The 20,449-nt window shown below is 35.6% G+C and overlaps 1 protein-coding gene across 1 annotated transcript in view; it reads left to right on the top strand.

Moving 5' to 3' along the window:
* Positions 1 to 20,449, top strand: part of ADAMTS20 (ADAM metallopeptidase with thrombospondin type 1 motif 20) — a 177,174-nt gene that overhangs the window by 119,189 nt on the left and 37,536 nt on the right. The window contains exon 29 of the mRNA XM_049625325.1: positions 13,704 to 13,871. Coding sequence (XP_049481282.1) covers positions 13,704 to 13,871 — 168 coding nt within the window. The remainder of the gene's footprint in view (positions 1 to 13,703; positions 13,872 to 20,449) is intronic.

Here is a 20,449-nt window from a genome sequence, read left to right as displayed (position 1 = left end):
TTAAGTCAAAACATGGGGAAAACTTGTAAGTCTCACTTATACATTGGGAAAATGTTTTTTCATATATTTTTAATGCTCAGGAAAACTCTAGAGAACTTAAAAGAGAAATTAGAAAGATCTTAGCTTGTGGTTATAATAAAAAGCAGATTCTTTTTGGAAGCCTATTTTCTCAGAAACTGATATTTTGAAGCCTGGGAATAACGTCAGGATTTCATTCAGGTAATTGATGTCATAGTAAAAGGCAATATAAACCAGATTTATTTAATAATTCTTGAGAACTAAAGAATGGCATATTCTTCTTATCAAAGATGCTCAGTAATAAGATGCCCAATAATTCAGGTGTGAAGTTTGTATCTTCTCATTTGAGCAAATAATAGACTTTTTATCAATCCATTACATACATATCTAAAGAGTTAAATTGTGATTCTTAAAATATTTGAAAACCACTTTCTCTTTTTTTTTTGGTATCACATCTTTAAAATTGGGAGAGAATTCCAATTTTTTTATCCTTCTACACGAAGCATAAATTCAACAATTTTCTCAACTGAAGTATACATAGTTTTCATGTCTAGCAAATCTTTAAATTGGAGACCATACTGCACAGCACAGGAAAAGTATGATTGGTCTTCATTTTGAGCTGAGACTGATATATATGAAATATTCACCTGTAATTCTTTCTGCACACTGAAGTAAGAATGTATTAAATTCCTCCTCCACAGGACAAATATTTGAAGACAACCATTCATCTGTTCTCCTGGTTAAATGTACCTATTTAACCATCCCGGTCTCCTTTGTTATTACTCTCAAAATCTGGCATTTAGAATTTGTTAGCAAAATGGTCAACTGTAAGGAATAGCTGTAAAGAATAATGCCCCCCTTGGTGTGAATGTTGCACCCAATATATTCAGTATTGCATCAAATTTGTTTTATTTTAGCATGAGTGAGCGGAGAGGCAGAGGGAGGGAGGGAAGGAGAGAGGAGAGAGAAAAGAGAGCGAGGAGAACATTAAGCAGGCTCCATGCTTAGTGAGGAGCCTGCTGTGGGGCTTGATTCCATGACCCTGGAATCATAACCCGAGCTGAAATCGAGTTTGACACTTAACTGACTGAGCCACCCAGGTATCCCTCGAATTTGTTTTTAGTGGTCCCCCAGTTTTCTTATACCAATCCTACATCAGTATAAAGCTATATGTATCACATGTGATGATTGTCTTAATCATTTTATCCTTAGCAGTAAATATTTTTAAGCCAAGATGTACTTTTATTTCTTCCCTAATAGCCTCAATTCATTTACTCTTTAATTCTCATATCTGAGGGTTTTTTTTAGTTTTTTAATTTAAATCTCATATCTGACTTTTAATTAAGTTCTCTCAACTTTCATATCACAAGTAAATCAAGAAGTATGCCTTCCATGTATTTATAAAGTACCTACTAGTGTCCCCAACAGGGTGGATCTAGAGCTCTAGAACATACCTTTAGAAACAACTCTCCAGTTTGCCCTTAATCTCCATTAATGAGCCAAATATCACTGATTATAGTTTTGAATAGTCTTATTGATGTGACATGTGTACATAGTTAAGATATGGTGCTAAAATGTTGATTAAAAAAAGCTATCTCCTGGTACAGTGTTTCCTGCCCCAGAAATAATCTTTAAATCCTTTGATTTGTTTTCTTCCATATTTCCAATTAATAGGCTTTTTCTGCTATTTCTTGATGCATCAAAAAACATCACCTATTGGCTTCATTTAATAGAGGTTGAGACTTTAACTCTCAAACTTTTTTTTTTTAATGTTTATTTTTGAGACAGAGACAGAGCATGGGGGGGGGGGGGGGGGGGTGGCGTGGAAGGGCAGAGAGAGAGGGAGATACAGAATCCAAAGCAGGCTCCAGGCACTGAGCTGTCAGCACAGAGCCCGATGCGGGGCTCGAAATCGTCAACCGTGAGATCATGACCTGTCGGGACGTTCAACTGACTGAGCCACCCAGGCTCCCCAAGACTTTAACTCTCTTAAATGACCAATAATTCTATAATCCTATAAGCCTATCTTCCAAATAAATTTCAGTTAATACTACACCTTCTGCCAGTGTCTACACTGTAGTGTACTTTGAAGTACTCCTTTCTTACAGAACTCTTTAATTTCCCTGGAGTTAATTTGGCTTTGCTTAAAAATTTGCTTAGATTTTTAACGTTCAATCACTATTCTTTCTTTCAAGTACCTGAACAGGTAGGTATGTAAAATCTCCATGAACATTTTTTTTTCTAAAATGCCCAGATATTTCCTTTTACCTAGACTTGTTGCAGAGATCTCCCTCCAAAATAAAATCTTCCTCCTTTCATCTGGACTTAACCCTGTCGTACCAGTCTCTGATCCTGTGAAAGTCGTTTCACTCATCTTCAATTTTGACTTTTTTGTGCCTCACATATTTCTTTTTAAAATTTACTCTCTCTAGGGACGCCTGGGTGGCCCAGTCAGTTAAGAGTCTGACTTCGGCTCAGGTCATGATCTGACAGTTTGTGAGTTCCAGCCCCAGGTTGGGCTCTGCTGACAGCTCAGGACCCGGAGCTACTTTGGATTCCTGTCTCTCTGCCCCTCTCCCGCTCACGCTCTGTGTCTCTCTCTCTCAAAAATAAACATTTAAAAATTTTTTAGAAAGTTACTCTCTGAAACACTTTTACCCATGTCTTCTTAAGAAAAATGAGGGGGCGCCTGGGTGGCTCAGTCAGTTGATCATCCGACTTCAGCTCAGGTCATGATCTCACCGTCTGTGAGTTCAAGCCCCGCATCGGGCTCTGTGCTGACAGCTCAGAGCCTGGAGCCTGCTTTGGATTCTGTGTCTCCCTCGCTCTCTGCCCCTCCCCCACTCATGCTCTGTCTCTCCCTCTCTCTCTGTCAAAAATAAACATTAAAAAAAATTAAAAAAAAAATGAGACAGAACACTTTTCCATCTTGTAAACCTGAAGCTTTAATCAATCTTCATATTTGATTAATAATTTGAATGGCTATAGAATTCTAGTTTGAGAATAATTTCCCTCAATTTTTTTCCATAATTTTTAAGTATAATTAACATTCAGTGTTATATTTTCAGGCGTGTAACACAATTCAATAATTTCATACATTAGTACTCATGACAATAAGTGTACTCTTAATCCTTTTTATCTATTTCACCCATCCCCCCACCCACCTCCCTTCTGGCAGCCACCAATGCTCTGTATTTGAGTGGGGTTTTTTTTGTCTCCTTTTTTTTGTTGTTGTTTCCTAAATTCCACATATGAGTGAAATCATATGGTATTTGTCTGTCTGACTTCTTGCACCTAGTGTTACACCCTCTAGGTTCATCCATGTTGCTGCAAAAGCAATATCTCATTCATTTTTATAGCTGAGTAACATTCTAGTGTGTATACACACAACGTCTTGATCCATTCATCTATGGATGGACACTTAGGCTGCTTTCATATCTTGGCTATTGTCAGTAATGCTGCAGTAAACATACGGGTGCATATATCTTTTCAAATTAGTGTGCTGTACTTTTTGTAGCTTCCATATTTTGTAATTGGAAGTTTGTACCTCTTAATCCCCTTTCTCTTTCACCCATTCTCCCACCCACTCCCTCTGGCAACCACCATTTTGTTCTGTATATTTAAGAGTCTGGTGTGCAGGCTTTTTTTTTTTCCCTTTGTCTTGTTTTATCTTTTTATTTTGTTTCTTAGATCTTACACATGAGTGAAATAAAATTTACCTTAGAATTTGTAAGGCATCTTCTAGCATTCTGACCTATTTATTGAGATCTAGTGATTCTGAAATCTAATCTGTTTTTTGTGCCCTTATGTTTATACTTTTGTTGCTGAGGCTTTTGGTATCTTTATCCCTGTCATTCTAATATTTCATGATGAGGTGACTTTATATGTTTAAAATTCAGTTTTCTAGCCATTTTGTGGGCCCTAACATTAAGGATACTTGTAATCAGAAAATTGGTTGTATTTTTTTAAATAATTTCTATGCAGTGGTTTTATTGAACTCATTCTAGTGGAAGGTTGGTATTCTTGGATTTATCCTCTAATTCTCTTTTTATTCTCCTATCTTTGTCATTTGGTTTCACACACTGGGAAACTGTCAGTATCTATACCTTCTCTTGAGTTATTTTAGTTATGTTTTTAATTATCAGAGGTTTTTCTTTCCATTCTAATTGCTTTGGGGTCATAGTATTCTACTCTTATTTCTTCCATACAACATCTATTTTCTTATATTAATTACAGTTTTTTTGAGGGGCAATTCCTGATTATCTCTTTAACCTTCATACACTTTCTTTAGGGTGAGGGTGGGAGTGGTTTTCTGGTTTTCCTATTGACGATTTCCTCCAAAAGTTGATGATTTTCTGCAGCTCCTTATTATTTAAAAATAAGGCACTAGAGAATTGATTGGAAACTCTGCATTTGCATAGAGTTTATTGACTGAGTTTCCCTGTCAGTCAGTTCTTGAAGGTCTGTTCTCTTGGAGATCCAGTTTCTCAGAGAAGGACCCTCTAATGCCCTACCTGCGAGCAAGAGAAATATGGGCAGAGAGGCTAAGTAAGGCTTAAGAGTTCAACGTGTGGAATTCCATTATTTTTTCATCAATCATCTCCAATTCAAGAGCCTCCCTCCCCACCCCCCACCCCATTTAATTTCTTCAGAGAAGCCTCTGATCTGGCCAATGAGGAGTGTATCCAGTGCTGAGCCTCTTGGCCCTGAAGGTACGAGTTTGTCTTCCTTCCTATTGGTCTTCTTCATTCCCTTCATCCTCTTTAGATCTTCCAAAGTTACTGAAATCTATTTGATTCACTCTGACTTTGTGGGATTGAGGGAGGGGAAATGAATACATATGGTCACACCACCATTTTTAACTGAATCTGGTTGTTTATTTTTTTAACCAGATGTCTATTTGCCTTCCCTTCCTGTTTCTCTACCTCATGCCCACTGTGACAATAACTTAAGGTATGTCTGGTGTGTTTTTCAGTGTCTAGGTAAGCAGAGTTTGTTTTTCAGGGAGAACAAGATAGAATCTTATTGGAATTCCATTGGGGTGATTATCCTTCTATCTCATCGCTGAATGAATTCTAAATGTATGTGCCTTGAACAACCTCCATGTTCTATTCAAGTGTTTCATAGAGAAATCCATGCCATAGATTGTATTTTCACCAGTTTGTATTTCCTAAGGATTAGGAAAGGAAGAAAAAGGGGAATGGAAGTTTAATATGCATTTTGAGTCTTGTGTCAAGCAGTGTTTTAGGTTATTCATATGTTATCCTTTAATCTCACAACTACCCTGAGGTGGGTATCATTGCCACCTTATTGTGAGAAAACAAGATCAGCAAGGTTAAGCACCTAGCCCAACGTTGCTCAGCTGACAATGGACACTCAAATGTAGGTGTCTGATTCCAAATCCCATGCCCTTTTATTCTACCCTCTACTTCCCAATAGTAAAAACTATTAAACCCCACCTTAAATTTTAACACAAAGAATTCATTTTAATCTAATTAAGATAATTTTGAAATTAGCTTAAATTCACTAAAATTAATCCCTAAAACATTCTTGCTTCACAACTTTTATTACATATGATAAATAGATGTAAATATGTTCAACGGGTATTGTTCTTTTAATTTCAACTCTGACTTTTCCTTATCAAAGCATTCATAGATCTTTTTTTATTTCTCATCTGAGAGTTCTCTGTCCTTTTCAGACCATTATAACCCTACTTAAAAGCAAACTTCTTGGCTTTATTTCTATTAACTCCCACAACTAGCACAGAACATTTGTAGAAACTTGAAATGGTAAATCCTGCTATTCTGCTGACACTTGATTTTAAGAATTTTATAAATGTTACCATAGCAATGCCTTAAAAGTCAATATTTTTGAAAGGTATGCTTTCGTCATTTTTCTGACCTTCTAAACTTTTTATGGTCTACCCACACTAAATAGTTTTCTAGTTTGTTCCATCCAGGGAGGCAGGTGCTCATGACTCTGGATGTAGGCTCCCAGGGGACAAGAGTGGGGTTTTCATCTTGGAATGTGCCATACAATCTTACAAAAGTAATGTCCTAGTTGTTGTGATTTGTATAAAGACATTAAGAAAAAGTAAACTTACAATGATGACCCCAAGGAACTGTTTAGATGAGTTCTAATTGCTAAACGGATTTTATAGAAGAATCAGAAATGTTCATTACCCCTTTGTAGTACACACAACTATACTATTAGAAAGCTAAGAAAATAAATTACAAAATTTAAACTTGAGAGTTTTTCCTGTTTTGTTTTGTTTTTAACTATAGATAGTGCTTACATTTTGAATAAAAATTACATTTACTAGGGAGGGCACTTGTTGGGATGAGCACTGGGTGTTATATGTAAGTGATGGAATCACTAAATTCTGCTGAAACCATTATTACACTATATGTTAACTCGTTTGGATTTAAATAAAAATTTAAAAATTTACATTTACTCTTACAGCAAAATAAACCTGAGTTCAATAACTAATGTTGGCATGTTTGTAATGATTGTTCATCAAATCTTATTATTGAAGAAAACTAATCAGATGATTGGGTACTATAGTTATCTGTCACTGGGATGATTTTTCCTTCTGATTTTCTGATATTTTATACGTATAAAATAATATCGTATAAGTGAAAATTTCTGTAAAGTATTTGCATTAGTTATTGATTGCAACTTTGTTTCAGGTTTTATATTTGAAGGTGAAAATAATCACAAAACTTGTCCAAAGTCATAATTTAGACAATATTAATTATATTGAAATATAATTGAGATATTAGCTTAGAACTATGAATTCATTGGGTATGTACATAAATATATACAATATGTATATTTAAAATAATTTAGAACATGAAATAGAAATTAAAATTATAATTATCGGGGTGCATGTGTGGCTTAGTTGGTTAAACCACTGACTTCAGCTCAGGTCATGATCTCACAGTCAGTGAGTTCGAGCCCCCAGTCAGGCTCTGTGCTGACAGCTCAGAGCCTGGAACCTGCTTTGGATTCTGTAGCTCTCTCTCTCGATGTCTCTTGAAATGAATAAACATTTAAAAAAGTGTTATAATTATTACAATGACATGAATGCAATGTAAGTTTGCTGGATATGTTTGTTAATAATGTGTTTCTTTGTCCCTTAAGTTGGGACTCAAAACATTTTTGCAAATGAATCTGACTTAAAAAAAATTTAAATGTCTGGAGTTGCAAACTTTAATCAGAAGCAATGCAATAGAATATGAAATATTTCATATTCAGTAGTGATTATTTTTAAGACCAAATGCTGTCTTGGCTTATTAAAGCTGTATAATCAAAGAATGTCTGTAACAGGTTAAAAAGAATTTTCAAACTCCATTTAATTTTGAAACTCTATGTATAATCTTTCAGGAAATACTGTGAATAGGGTCACTGTTGATAGATTTAGTATCTTACTCTTTAGTGCACATATGCATTGAATTAAAGGAACAGTAGCAGTACTATTTTACAGAGCTAACACCCCACTCTCACTATGCATATTTTGCCTTTTTTTGTTCGTTTAAGCCTATTCTATAGTCTGGCTATTTATTCTAACTACGTTAATGTGTTACTTCTGTGATGAGGAGTTCTATTTAAAATAGTGTCCTACCAATGTAGGGCATGCCCCTAATTACAGAGTGGTTGCATAAAACTCATCTAAAATCTTACTGAAATTGGGCTTTACCCTTAGATATGTAGATGTTACTGGCTTCCTGAAGATTTCAAAAACCATGCTGTTCCTGGGTTCAGATGCAGCCTTCTCATTTTACTTAAAGAATGCTACAGGCTTCTTAAAAATAAAAAAGAATAGATAAGACATATATGCATGTACACATACACACAAGTGTTTTATTCCACAAAATATCTAATTTATGGTCTGTCTTGATCTGAAACTCATTTCTCTATTATGTCATTTCATAGATCAATCTTGTTTTGTGATAGTGTTGTAAGGACATTTATCATATAATTACCAAAAAATTTAAAAAGTCTCCTGCCAAATAGTTACGGTCAAAATTTCCCGTTAAAAATTTTTATCTTTGCTACAGAAGCATAACACAGTTCAGTTTTGCAAAAGATCAAAGATAAATAATACATGTTCCTATACTGAGAAATTAGTTGATATTTTTAGAACTGGCACTTTAAGGCTAAGGAACACACAACTAAATTCTCTCAAATTATTTCAAGAGACACTCTAATACCTGATTATATTTTTTGCCATCATTGTGTTTAAATCCCACCATTTTATACATAGTAGTTTGATGCTTCTTCAGTCACATGTAATGGAAGTGATTTCTGGTTTGTAATAAAGTGCATTCAGATTTAGATCTGTAATGTGCAACGATTGTGTTCCTGGGAGTTTGGCTCTTCTAAAACAAAATGATTGCGTGAATGCTTTTGTTACCTGGTTGTAGGTTTTCCTGGGTTGTCTGAGGAAATGGGCTAATGCCTGCCATACAATGAGTAAGTGGATAGATATGACTCCCAGACACATGGCTATGAGCTTTCACAATTTCGGCAGATGACTACGGACCTTGCTGTCAGGAGACAGATGATGTGCTAGCCAGAAATAAAGCAAAAATTCACCTCATCCAATTTTTCCAGTTTTATTGAGGTATAATTGACATGCACCAATACAGAAGTTTAAGGTGTACAGCATGATGATTTGACTTCTCTTGTGAAATGTTCACTGCTGAGAGTTTAGTTAGTATTCATCATCTCATATAGATGCAGTAACAAAAGCAAAAATAATTCCTTGTGGTCTTTTAGAATTTATTCTCAACAGTTTCCTGTATATATTATCACAGTGTTAACTATAGTCATCAGGATGTATGTTACATCTCTAGTACTTATGAAGTCTCTACCTTTGATCACTTTGCTCCAGTTCCTCCCTCTCATCGTCCCCCACCTCTGGTAACCACAAATCTTATCTCTGAGTTTTTTGGTTTTTGTTTTTTTAAGACTCCACATATAAGTAAGATCATACAGTATCTTTCTCTGAGTTATTTCACTTATAATGCCCCCAAGGTCCACCTATGTTGTTGCAAATAACAGGATTTTCTCACTTTCTATGGCAGAATAATATTCCATTGTATATATGTGTGCCACAGCTTCTTTTTTTTTTTATTTAAGTTTATTCATTTATTTTGAGAAAGAGCATGCGAGTCAGGGAGGCTCAGAGAGAGAGAATCCCAAACAGGCTCCACATTATCAGTGCAGAGCCCAATGTGGTACTCGATTCCACTAACCCTGAGATTATGACCTGAGCCAAAACTGCTTAATCGACTGAACCACCCAGGTGCCCCTGCCATAACTTCTTTATCCATTTATCCATTGATGGACCTGGGTTGTTTCCATGTCTTGGCTTTTGTAAATAATGCTATGAATGTAGGGGTGAAGATATCTTTTGAAGTTAGTATTTTCATTTCCTTTGGATAAATTCTCAAAAGAAATGGATCTTATGGTAGTTCTATTTCTAATTTTTTGAGGATTCTCTATACTATCTTTCCGTAGTGGCTGTACCAGTTTACAATCTCACCAGCAGTGCACACAGCACTGTGTGTTTCCTTTCTCCACATCATCACCAGAATTAATTATTCATTATTTTGGTTATGGTCATCCCAATAAGAGTGATGTGATATTTCATTGTACTTTTAATTTGTATTCCCCTGATTATTATGTTGAGCACCATTTCATGTACCTGATGGTGATGTTTTCCATTTCCGAGAACTGGAGTTAAGTAAACTTCATTTCCTTATTTTGTTTAGCAATGTAAGTGTCTAGAATCAACATCTGTCACAAACTGTCAATTCCCTCCTTTATAATATCTTTACAAACAAAATAATAACCCACGCCTCAAATATTAAAAATAGTCTTATTCTGGAATTATGTACAACTTTAAAAACAAGAATAGACTTGTTACAAAGTGAGTCATATTAAAATGATTAATTCCAACTTTCCACCTTGGAATTGAAAGTGCCATCCAACCTGCACAACTCTGGAGATTGTATTTCATTTTTAGAGCTTGAAAATCCTATATTTGTTTCAAATTTTCTTTTTGCCTTAAGTAGACATTTGTCTTCACCTAGTTTATGGGAATAGGCAGTTCAGGTTACTTGTATTTAATGTCAGCACTTCTGAAGTAGATTGTATCCTATTTCTACTATCCCACCGCATTTATGAAAATATCTCAGAACTTAACACTATGTTAACTAAGAACAATAGGGATGATTTTTAAGAATTCTTTTGATGAGAATGCAGGAAAATACACAGTGTTAGTAAAATCTCAAGGGAGTAGGATGGTATCAGGAATATAAAAGAGAAAAACAAACAAAAAAATTTGCTGAGTACCAAAGAAAAGAATTGTCATGTTTGAGTATTCCTATCAAGTGGGCCAATTTGTGGTATCTTTGCAACTCAGAATGTATTGTGGTTTGCAAGAAAGAGGGTAGCATTTCACTAGTTATTCACTTTATGAAAACCTCATTCCAGCTAAAACATGATTCTTTGCATAACATGATCTCTTCTACTTAAATCATCATATAGAATTCATCAGACTTGATAAATAATATACTTACTCCCCTTCAAATCTTGAGGAAAAAGAGCTCTAGTTTAAAAGTGCAACCAAGCATAATTTATTTTGCAATTCTTTGTGCTTTATGTCTGTCTTTCCTAGAGAACTTTGTGTTTACAAACCAATAAATACATTCCAAGGAATTTAAAATGTGTTAATAAATTACCTTAGAGTTTAAGAAAAACAAAAGGAATTGCTTACACCAAAGATCAACATCAATTAATCAGCCGATATTTACTCTACCTGCCTTTTTGTGGGTGATGTGGGTAATCTTTAAAAGGTCCTTGACCTCCAGAAGTCTGGGTAGATAAAGAATGTGACAAAAGTAGAAAATGATGAAGTGCTAAAACCAGAGTGAGACTCAGAAGAATTTAGAGAAGTGAAAGATTGACATGTATTTACCTTAGACATAGGATTGACTTAGACCTTTAAGGATAAATCACATTTAGCAAGCATCAAAGGAAGTGATTAATTGAGGTAAAAGGAAATAATGTGAATTAGGCACCCTTGTTGAGTGAATATGTCACATTAAAGAGAAAGTTACTGTATTATGCCTAAGTAGAGCAAAGGTGTGTGTTGAAAAGTAACAATATAAGGTCAGAAAGGTATGTTGACTGAAATTTAATGGATCAAGAAAGCAAAAAAGAATGTAAGTTTTGATTTACTTTTGAAGGCAATAGGAAACCATTGTCAGTTTTTGAGCCAAAAGAATGTTTAAAATTATGTTTAATAATAGTCTTGGTTAAAGATTAGAATAATGATGAAGAGAAAGACGATCTTGAGTTAGAGTAGGAGACACTATTCAGTTTTATGAAGAATAATCTTGGCTTTGATAGTGCACTACAATGTCTGAGTTTACATTCCATTCATAGATATTGCTCGTAGAGGAAATACATCGCTGAATTCTAAAGTAGAATCTTTAGTATCCCCTCTTATGGTACATAGTTTAATAAATGAATGGTCATTTTTATCAGAAATATCAATAATCAGCTGCATATTTACTGTGTGATTCTTGGATTTCTTGGCATTGTTAAAACTCAGAATTTTACAAAACAGACACATGGGCAATGTCCAGAGAAGACTTACTAAACAAATATATGACCATCCATCTTTGTCCATCGACAAGCTTACTTCTTCAAAACTGACTTTAAATATCACCTTCTCCTTGCTTGAGTACTTATCAAACATCCCAAAAGGAATGGTTACTTTTCAGAATTTCTTAAATCCATAATTTTTATTGTATTATTTTAATGGTCTTTATGACTTGTGTTTTTTTCTGATTTTTATTGGGTTTAATATTCTGTAGATCTACTTTGGTATAATTGATTTAATAGGTGGTATGTGTCATTTAGATTATAAATATTTTGAGAGTAAAGGGCAAAAGCAAAAGGTGTTTAATGAATCTGTGTCTTCAACTCTTGGTATATAGTAGAAACTCAATAATAGAACAAATAAGTTACCAAATATTTTTACATCTTCCATAAGAACAATTGTGTTGATCTTAATTATCCACAGTAATGCTTGCTGACAGGAAGAGTAATGAATGCTCTTCTGTTCTAAAGATCTAAAGCTTAGAAATAATAATATGTACCTCAGGAGAAAAACATTTTTCCATGTGTGAACATGTATATATACTTCCTGATGATATATGCTTCATGCTCAATAATATGTAATGTTTCTGGTATAAAAGATAACATACTCTTTGAAAAACAGATAGTGAAGTCAAGAAACAGGGAAGTACCCAAGTCAGAAAGAACAGAGCATATAGCTAGATCCAAGAGAGAAGGTCAATAGGAAAGAATGCATGCTCACTGTAAGTTACGAAGTTCCCTTAGGGATTTTCACAGAATTAAGTGTGTTCTAAGTGACCTGTAAGTGACATTTCAGATATGATAATAAGTCTTAATAATCAAGGCACTGAATTAAATCAATTGCCTACACAAATGAGATATAGTATTGCAGATCATATAAAATGATAAATTATCCCCCAACTGTTTTTTTAATTTAAAATATTTTAAGCATCTAATAGTCTGTATTAGATAGTCTCACAGTCTTTGAACTATAGATAAAATATATAATATATTATCTAATATTCTCAGAACTCAGTGTATGTTTCTAAATGAAACCATATGTGAACAGCTGTCTCAGAGGTATGATAGGAGTTGTCTGGAATCCGTGTCTTAAGTTGTCTCTGGTACATATATTATGCTGAAAATTGCCAACATCCTGAAACCATGTAAAGGAAAACAGTAGAAAAGGAAGCTAATATTTATTGAGGACGTACTGTATGTAACAGGACTGGATTAGACCTTTCATATTCTTTATCTCATCTTTATAATGAGCCTGTAATATTGGTATTATTATTCCCATTTTATAAATGAAGAAACTGAGTCTTGGACAGGTTATGAAATGCACCCAGAGTCACCCTGGTAGTAAGAAGCAGAGCTCTTTCAAAGAGCCCAAGCTCTTTCCACAACATGGCTCTGGCCTCACTCATTAAATGGAAACTGGCTGAAAAATGAAGTCATTGTTTCACTTACATCTTTACAGAGATTTTAGTTATCTTTTTACTGAATATATTGGAGGGTTGATTGTACAGAGATATGTTTCCAGATTGATGCAGAAAACAAACCTGAACTGGAGTGCACTTAAAAAATAAGTTTTCTCCTTTCTCAATCACAGTTCCCTGCATTGAGAAATCATTGCATTTTCTTTGTACATCCTAAGCATACTTTGCAGTGTGGAAAACATATAGGGTTAAAAATAGAATAGTGATGACTATACAAAATTTAAATGCTCATGTGTGGTAACCGGAGTTAGCTTCAGATACTCTTTAACCTTAGGGGATCTAAACCATTTATGTACTAGAAGAATGCTTGGTACCCTGTAGACACTACTTCTTATGGAATTAATGGATAGCTCATGTCCGTCAATGTACTTCAATGTCCATTGATGGTCCAGGGCAGATGGACAAATTTTAAGTTCTCTACAGTTAGAAATATCCAAGAAAGCAATGATGTTTTGATTGCTTCGTTTTATATATTTTGAAGATAAATTAGTCAAATAAAATGAATCAAGTATATTCGTGTTTATTTTCTAGTGCTCAGCTTCTTGTGGTAAAGGTTTAAAGTACCGTGAGGTGCTTTGCATTGACCAGTTCCAAGGGAAATTAGAAGAAACATATTGCAGTCATCTACAGAAACCTCGAACTCACAAAGCTTGTAGATCTGTCAGATGCCCTTCATGGAAAGCCAATAGGTGGAAGGAGGTAAGTGATGTATTTTGTAATTATAAATGTATTCTTGCATTTATAAAGAAAATCTCAAATCCCTATGTTGATATAACCTTGAAAATTTTACTCCACTAAAATGTGTTTTACTCTGTTAAACATGATTTTATACTATGCTCTGAATTAAGGTACATTGTTAACACACTTGCTAAGTCTATATCTAAATAACAAATTAGTCCGTTGATTTTTTGTGACTATTGATGATCATATTATTCCAGGTAGTTTAAAAGTCAAGTATAGATGATGATATATATAACAACGTCCTTGTTTCCACACCAAAATCTTGGATTTTGAGCTAAGGTTACGTTTTGGAGAAGGGACTGCTAAGTTCTAAACAGGAGCATCATTGGAGTCTTTTAAGAGTTAGGAGCATGTCAGAACTAGGTAGCCTGAGCTGGTCGAAGGCTAGAGTGAACACACCTGGAAAGACTCAGCAAAGTCCATGCCTACTTTTCAGCATTGTCTCAGGCCACTGAATCTTAGGGACAATGGATAACTTGTTCACTAAGAGCCTTAGTATTGGGCTAAATATCTTATCTTGAATAGTGTGATTTAGTTGCAAAAAAGACTTTCCAACTCTCAATTTATATAGTTGTTATGTTTTGCTTAAAATCAGGGTTTGGCTGGGCCACCTGGGTGGCTCAGTTGGTTAAGCGTCTGACTTTGGCTCATGTCATGATCTCATGGTTCGTGGGTTCAAGGCCCACATTGAGCTCCATGCCCACAGCTCAGAGCCTGGAGCCTGCTTTGGATTCTGTCTCCTTCTCTCTCTGCCTCTCCCCCGCGCGCACACGCGCACGTGCGCGCGCTCTCTCTCTCTCTCTCAAATATAAATAAACATTTAAAAAAATCAGGGTTTGCCTTATTTTATCTGCACCAAGATATAATGCACCAGAATAATGGCAAAGTGGTTATCCTCAAAGGGTGAAACACTGTAAATCACTGAACGCAGCACTGAACGCAGCATGTGGCAGAGACTTTCTAATTCTGACACCAGCCAGGAACCACTGGGAGATGGGTGTGGAAGTGGGGCAGACTTTGGCTTCTTGGCCACCAGCATTCCTGTTGATCCCCAGGATTCTTCTGCTGTGCAGCTGCTGTGGTTGGTATTCATGAGGGACACTTTCTGACCCTTGACCTCCAGCCCCCCAACAGCAAATCAATCATCAGTGCTAACAAATTGGCCTTGGCTTACCACCAAGTATGAAATTATATAAGACTCACTAAATGGACGTGTTTAAGGGGTTTCTAAGATACAGATATGAATATTCAAAGACTATAAAAAAACACAGATGCTTTTGTACAGAGTCTGCTTTCTTCTCTTTGAATTGGTTTTCCTTGTCATAGAAATTAGCTTCATACACCCACACAGTCCCCAAATCTCTGCCAGAAACAAATGACCATTTGTGAAGTCGTTGGCTTTTGATTTATTCTATAAAAAGTACCCACATGAAGTTAACAATTGCAGGCTGTCACTGTGCTACATGTAATAATATATTCAACAGAAGTGTAATTTCAGAAGTAGTTACGAGCTAATCACTGGTTTCTACTCTGTTCCGACTGTATAAATTGTAACATTGCTTTAGTATAATCACTCACTGTAAAATAATTTCATTTTATTACTATTTTACATTATACCTCAAGTGGAAAGACTCATTTAGCAAATTGTGACCACAAAGGTGCTCCAGTGAGTTTTGAGGTAACTCTCTTCATTTGGTAGTTGATATCATTTTTCAAGGAAAGGATTTAGTAATTCATTTTAGCAACTGCTGCCAAACAGAAACAAGCATTGGTGTGCAGAGCCATTTGTCCTCTCACTCCAGATGTATACCTTTAGAGGCAAAGTAAATACTAGAATCATTTAGGAAGGAAAAAAAAATCTCCCTCCACTTTCTGAAGAGTTCTTTTGAGTTCATAAGAGTTCTTTTGTTTGTTCTGTTCTGTTTTGTTTTAAACTTAATTTTACCTATTTGAGAATACTAACTTTGCTTGTATATTCAAGTTTTTAAGGCATGGTGCTGGAGACCTCATTGTTTCATGCTGCATCTACTTAGGTCAGTACCATCCAAATGTAGCTTTTATGCTCAGAAAAAAAAAAAAAAAGTCCAGAATTCTTGCCTCCTCTTGACCATGGCTAATCTGCTGGACAACTTGGAAAGAGGATCTCACTCAACCCTACTGAATCTAGAGCCACATGATATCAACCACTTGCCTGGTTCCCCTTCTCTGAGACCCATCATTTTCTTTCTAGTATTTTAAGATCAGAGCTGGAACCAAAGGTGATAGAAGTTCTGAAATCTCACACATCTATTGACTGGTGCCCCCTCTCCCAAAGCCCCTGGAAACATTTTTTTTTTTTGAAACTATATGCTAAATGCTAACATTTTAAGTGATTTTGTATTTCTCTAATTCCATATTTCCCAAATACATAAATCCATATTTATATATTTTCAAAAATTTCTGATGTATACATATATATCTCTTATAGCCTAAAAGATAGTAGATCTTAATTAAGTCCCAATAGCCTCTGATCAAGAGCCCAGAACCTCTTCATCTCTCTTCCCCTGGCCAAGCGATGTTCCTACCAGTGAAGATAGGCTGGAGCCCCAGGACAGGGAAGATGTGTTTTTGCTCTGGGGCTGAGTGAACTATGCTTCTCAATCTCTTCTGGTTGGTTCCAGCAATCCTGTTTTTGCATTTCTATGCTGCCTGTTCACTCTCTTCCTTTCTCCCCTTTCTTGATACTTAAGATGGCCTTTCTTTGAGTGACCTCAGATGACTAACTCTCCGGTTTAAGGCATGTATCAAGAAAGTTTTCGAGGCAGAAATAATTTCATCTCTGCAAGAAAAGTGAAAAAATTGGGAATAGGAAGGGAGCAACAAGGGACAGCCACTTCCTGACCCTGTGAAGAGTCAACTACAGCTATAGAAGTTAAGTTGCTTATATCTGCAGCAGGCAAGGAAGTTGGGGGTGCGGGGGAAGCATGTGAACACAGGTCTATTTGAGCTTTCCCTACTATAGTTGCAGTCATAATTATTTCATTATCATCATTATATACCAGGTCATCGTTATATTTCCTTAGCAATATATTGCCACTCTTACAAGGGAACCTACAGTCAACAATTGTAGATTGTCGCTGTGTCACATAGTGCACATTGAATAGAAATCTAATTCCTGTGTGTACTGAATTCATTGCAAGCTTATTTTTGTTAAAAAAAGGTATGTTGTCTAAGTACAAGATACATAATGGATTTTACAGTTTATGGGGAAAAACAGTTTAGTTGATCACATATTAAATATGATGTAGTTGTCTAAATTACTAGCAACATAATAGGCCACAGTAGTGATGGATAGTGTTCAAATCTTTGGCACAGATCCTGGTCAGATTTTTGGAGCAGTGCCTATTCCAGGACCCACACTGTAAGAAAAGTCTTGACAAATTCCCACATCCCCAGAGAAGTACAGTCAAATGGTTATAACCATTCTATGTCAGTTCCATTGTATTCTACTGCAAGTAAGAAAAGTCCTAATGATGAGTGGCTTCAACTCAAAGACATTCCTTGTTTACATAACAAAACCAGAAGGTCACTGACTTTAAGTTTGACTCAGCAGCTTTACAAGGTCAAGGTGCTGGATTGGCATTTCTGTGATTTTATTGGTCAGCTCCTACTGGTCATAAAATAGCTGCCACAGTTTTAGGACTTACCCCTTTATACTTTCTCACATGAAAGTGAATATGCATTTGTTCTGTGTTGGAAAGGAGGACAGATTCCAGATGGTCGGTAAATGTTTAAAGACGACTATTTCAGCTCAATCTGGGCGAGTATTTGTTAACTTTAGAGTCACCCAAAAATGGAATGACTGCTTTCAGGATATGGCGAATATACCCAGACTGAGGGTATGAAAGTATAGGTAGGTTTGATGGTCATTCATTTACTATTGCTGTAAAAGGAATTTCAAAATCGAAGAGAAATGGAAGTTACACATTCCTAGAATCTTTCCTAACTCCAAACGTTCTACTATTGAGAATACTGCTGCTACATTATTGACTCACTGAAATAGACCACAATTAAGAATAACTATGGTAAAATCAAAACCTAAATCTGTTATTAAGAAATTATAGGGGCACCTGGGTGGCTCAGTTGGTTAAGCGTCCTACTCAATCTCAGTTCAGGTCTTGATCTCAGGGTCATGAGTTCAAGCTCTGCACTGGGCTCCACAGTGGGTGTGGAGTCTACTGGAAAAAAAAAAAAAAGATAAATAATGCATCAAGAGACAAGACATCACTATTTGAATTTTAAATAATTTATGAAATAGCAGCTTGGTGAACCTACTTTTGCAATGCACGTTCTGGCATTTCTAGCAGTTGCTGAAATGACTACAGTACCTGTGGATTGGTGAAAGTTCACCTTCTCCAGTTCCACTGTCAAGTCTTTCAAGTGCCAGTCTGTGCAGTTACAGTACATTACGTATAAATCGGATGTTCGTCTGATTGTTCCTGTTTGAATTAAATAATGCTGTGTTGGTGAGTTAGTGCATTCAGTATCTGTGTTATACTTGTAATTATAGTCTCCCATTGACTTCACATTAGTTATCTGGATTTTAAAAAAAGATAATATGTAACATGCTTATAAATCTGGAGTTCTATGAAGCTGTTAAGTAAGGATACATATTTTAGAGTTAGAGGTGTGCTTTAAAAGGTCATTCTAGTAAGTCACTTGACTAAAGAGTGAGTAATCATATCTTCATAGCATCCACCCCTGTGGGGGAGACTGACCAGGCAAAAGTTCTGCTTTGGAAATGTTGAATCTGGGGTGTCTTTGACATATCTAGGTAGAAAACACAGGAAAGTTCTTGTAAATACGTAAAACATTCTTGTAAATACATGGAAATGCAAATGTTGAGGTCAGAATTAGGATCAAGGCTGGAGAGAACAGATTTTAAAAATTGGTGCATAGAAGAAATTGCTCAGAGCGTTCAGAGGGTGTATACGCTCAGAGCGTTCAGAGGTTATAAACAGAATCCCGGAATCTGCTAATCTTTACGGCTGAACTGAGAAAATAGAGTCAGGTAAGGACTCTGAGAAGGAGCAATCTAAAAAGAATAGAGTACCTGGAGCCCAAGGGGATTTCAATCACAGAAGCCAGAATGGCTCCACAGAAAGTGGTCAGTGCTGCTGAATGCGTCCATGAGATTAAGACAAGATTTGAAAAGTTTTTGTTGGATCTTTCAGTTAGGGTTATTGATGATATTGGGTTAAGAAATATTTCATGTAAGCCATAAACTATCTTTCCTGTTCAAATCTAAAATTGCATCAAATTGCTTTTTTCTATTCTTATCTTAAAAAAACTGAAAAACAAAAAGTTACTTGTTTTCTTTCAAGCAGTAGGCCATTTTTTTTTTCCTTTTAGGGAAGAGGCCCACAGTAGTAGTTACCCATGGTCACAGTGGATTTTTCAGTGGATTTTTTGCTATGACCAAGGGACCAATAAACCACTGTGGCTTATTGAATTTCAGAAAATTATAATTGTCTGATAGAACAACTTGCTAAGCTGTGTTTTGTGAATTCTTTTTTTCCAGGATTTTTTTTTTTTTCAGGTTTAGAGGCAGGAAGTTTTCCAAATGTAGTTTATATTTCTGAAATTATCCCTGGAAAATGTTTGCAGGAGCCTTATTTTATAGGCTAAACATTTTCAAAAGAGCTTCCGATAAGCTAAATTACATCTAGACATTTTAGTCTGCTTAATATTGTGCCCTGCACCGAACACACATTAAATTATTGTTTTCTCCATACAAAGGAGCTGGGTTTTGTGAAAGCACTCAATGAGGACAAAATTCAACTGGTTAAGCACAGAATGAAGGTAAATGTAAGCTATGTAGATATGTATACTGTTCTTCATAAGTTAAAACATATATATAAATTCTCATTCAAGTCAGTGGTTATTACTTGTACACACAAGAAAGAAAACTAAATTTTCAAGCACATTTAGAATGAAATGCTGCAACAGTCTGTAAGAGAAATTCAAGTCTACAAGTTCTTAGCTTTTGTGGGATATAAATATTTTTTCATTCATGGTAAATCCATATTCTGCAGGTATATACATTTATTGTTGCAGAAAAAGAAATTTGTTACTCTGAGACTCCTACAGAAACATAAAGTTTGGTGAAGGACCTTATTATTTTTTTTTAAGTTTTACTTATTCATTTGAGAGAGACAGAGACAGCATGACTTGAGGATGGGGAGAGAGAGAGAAGGAGAGCGAAATCCCAAGCAGGCTCCACGCTATCAGCGTAGAGTCAGATGCAGGGCTGGAACTCACAAACGGTGGGATCATGACCTAAGCTGAAACCAAGTTGGACGCTTAACTGACTGAGCCACCCAAGTGCCCTTGCAAGACCTGAGTTTTTACCCTAACAATATCACAGGTGGGAACAGTGGGGCAACCCCAGATATTCCTCAGTAGGACTTCCAATCCTTTCTGGAATAACCCAGAGTATGTATGTGTGTGTGTGTGTATATATATATATATATATATATATATATATATATATATAT

The sequence above is a fragment of the Panthera uncia genome, chromosome B4 (assembly GCF_023721935.1).
Source record: "Panthera uncia isolate 11264 chromosome B4, Puncia_PCG_1.0, whole genome shotgun sequence".
NCBI lineage: Eukaryota > Metazoa > Chordata > Mammalia > Carnivora > Felidae > Panthera > Panthera uncia.
This window is presented reverse-complemented; position numbering and strand designations above follow the sequence as displayed.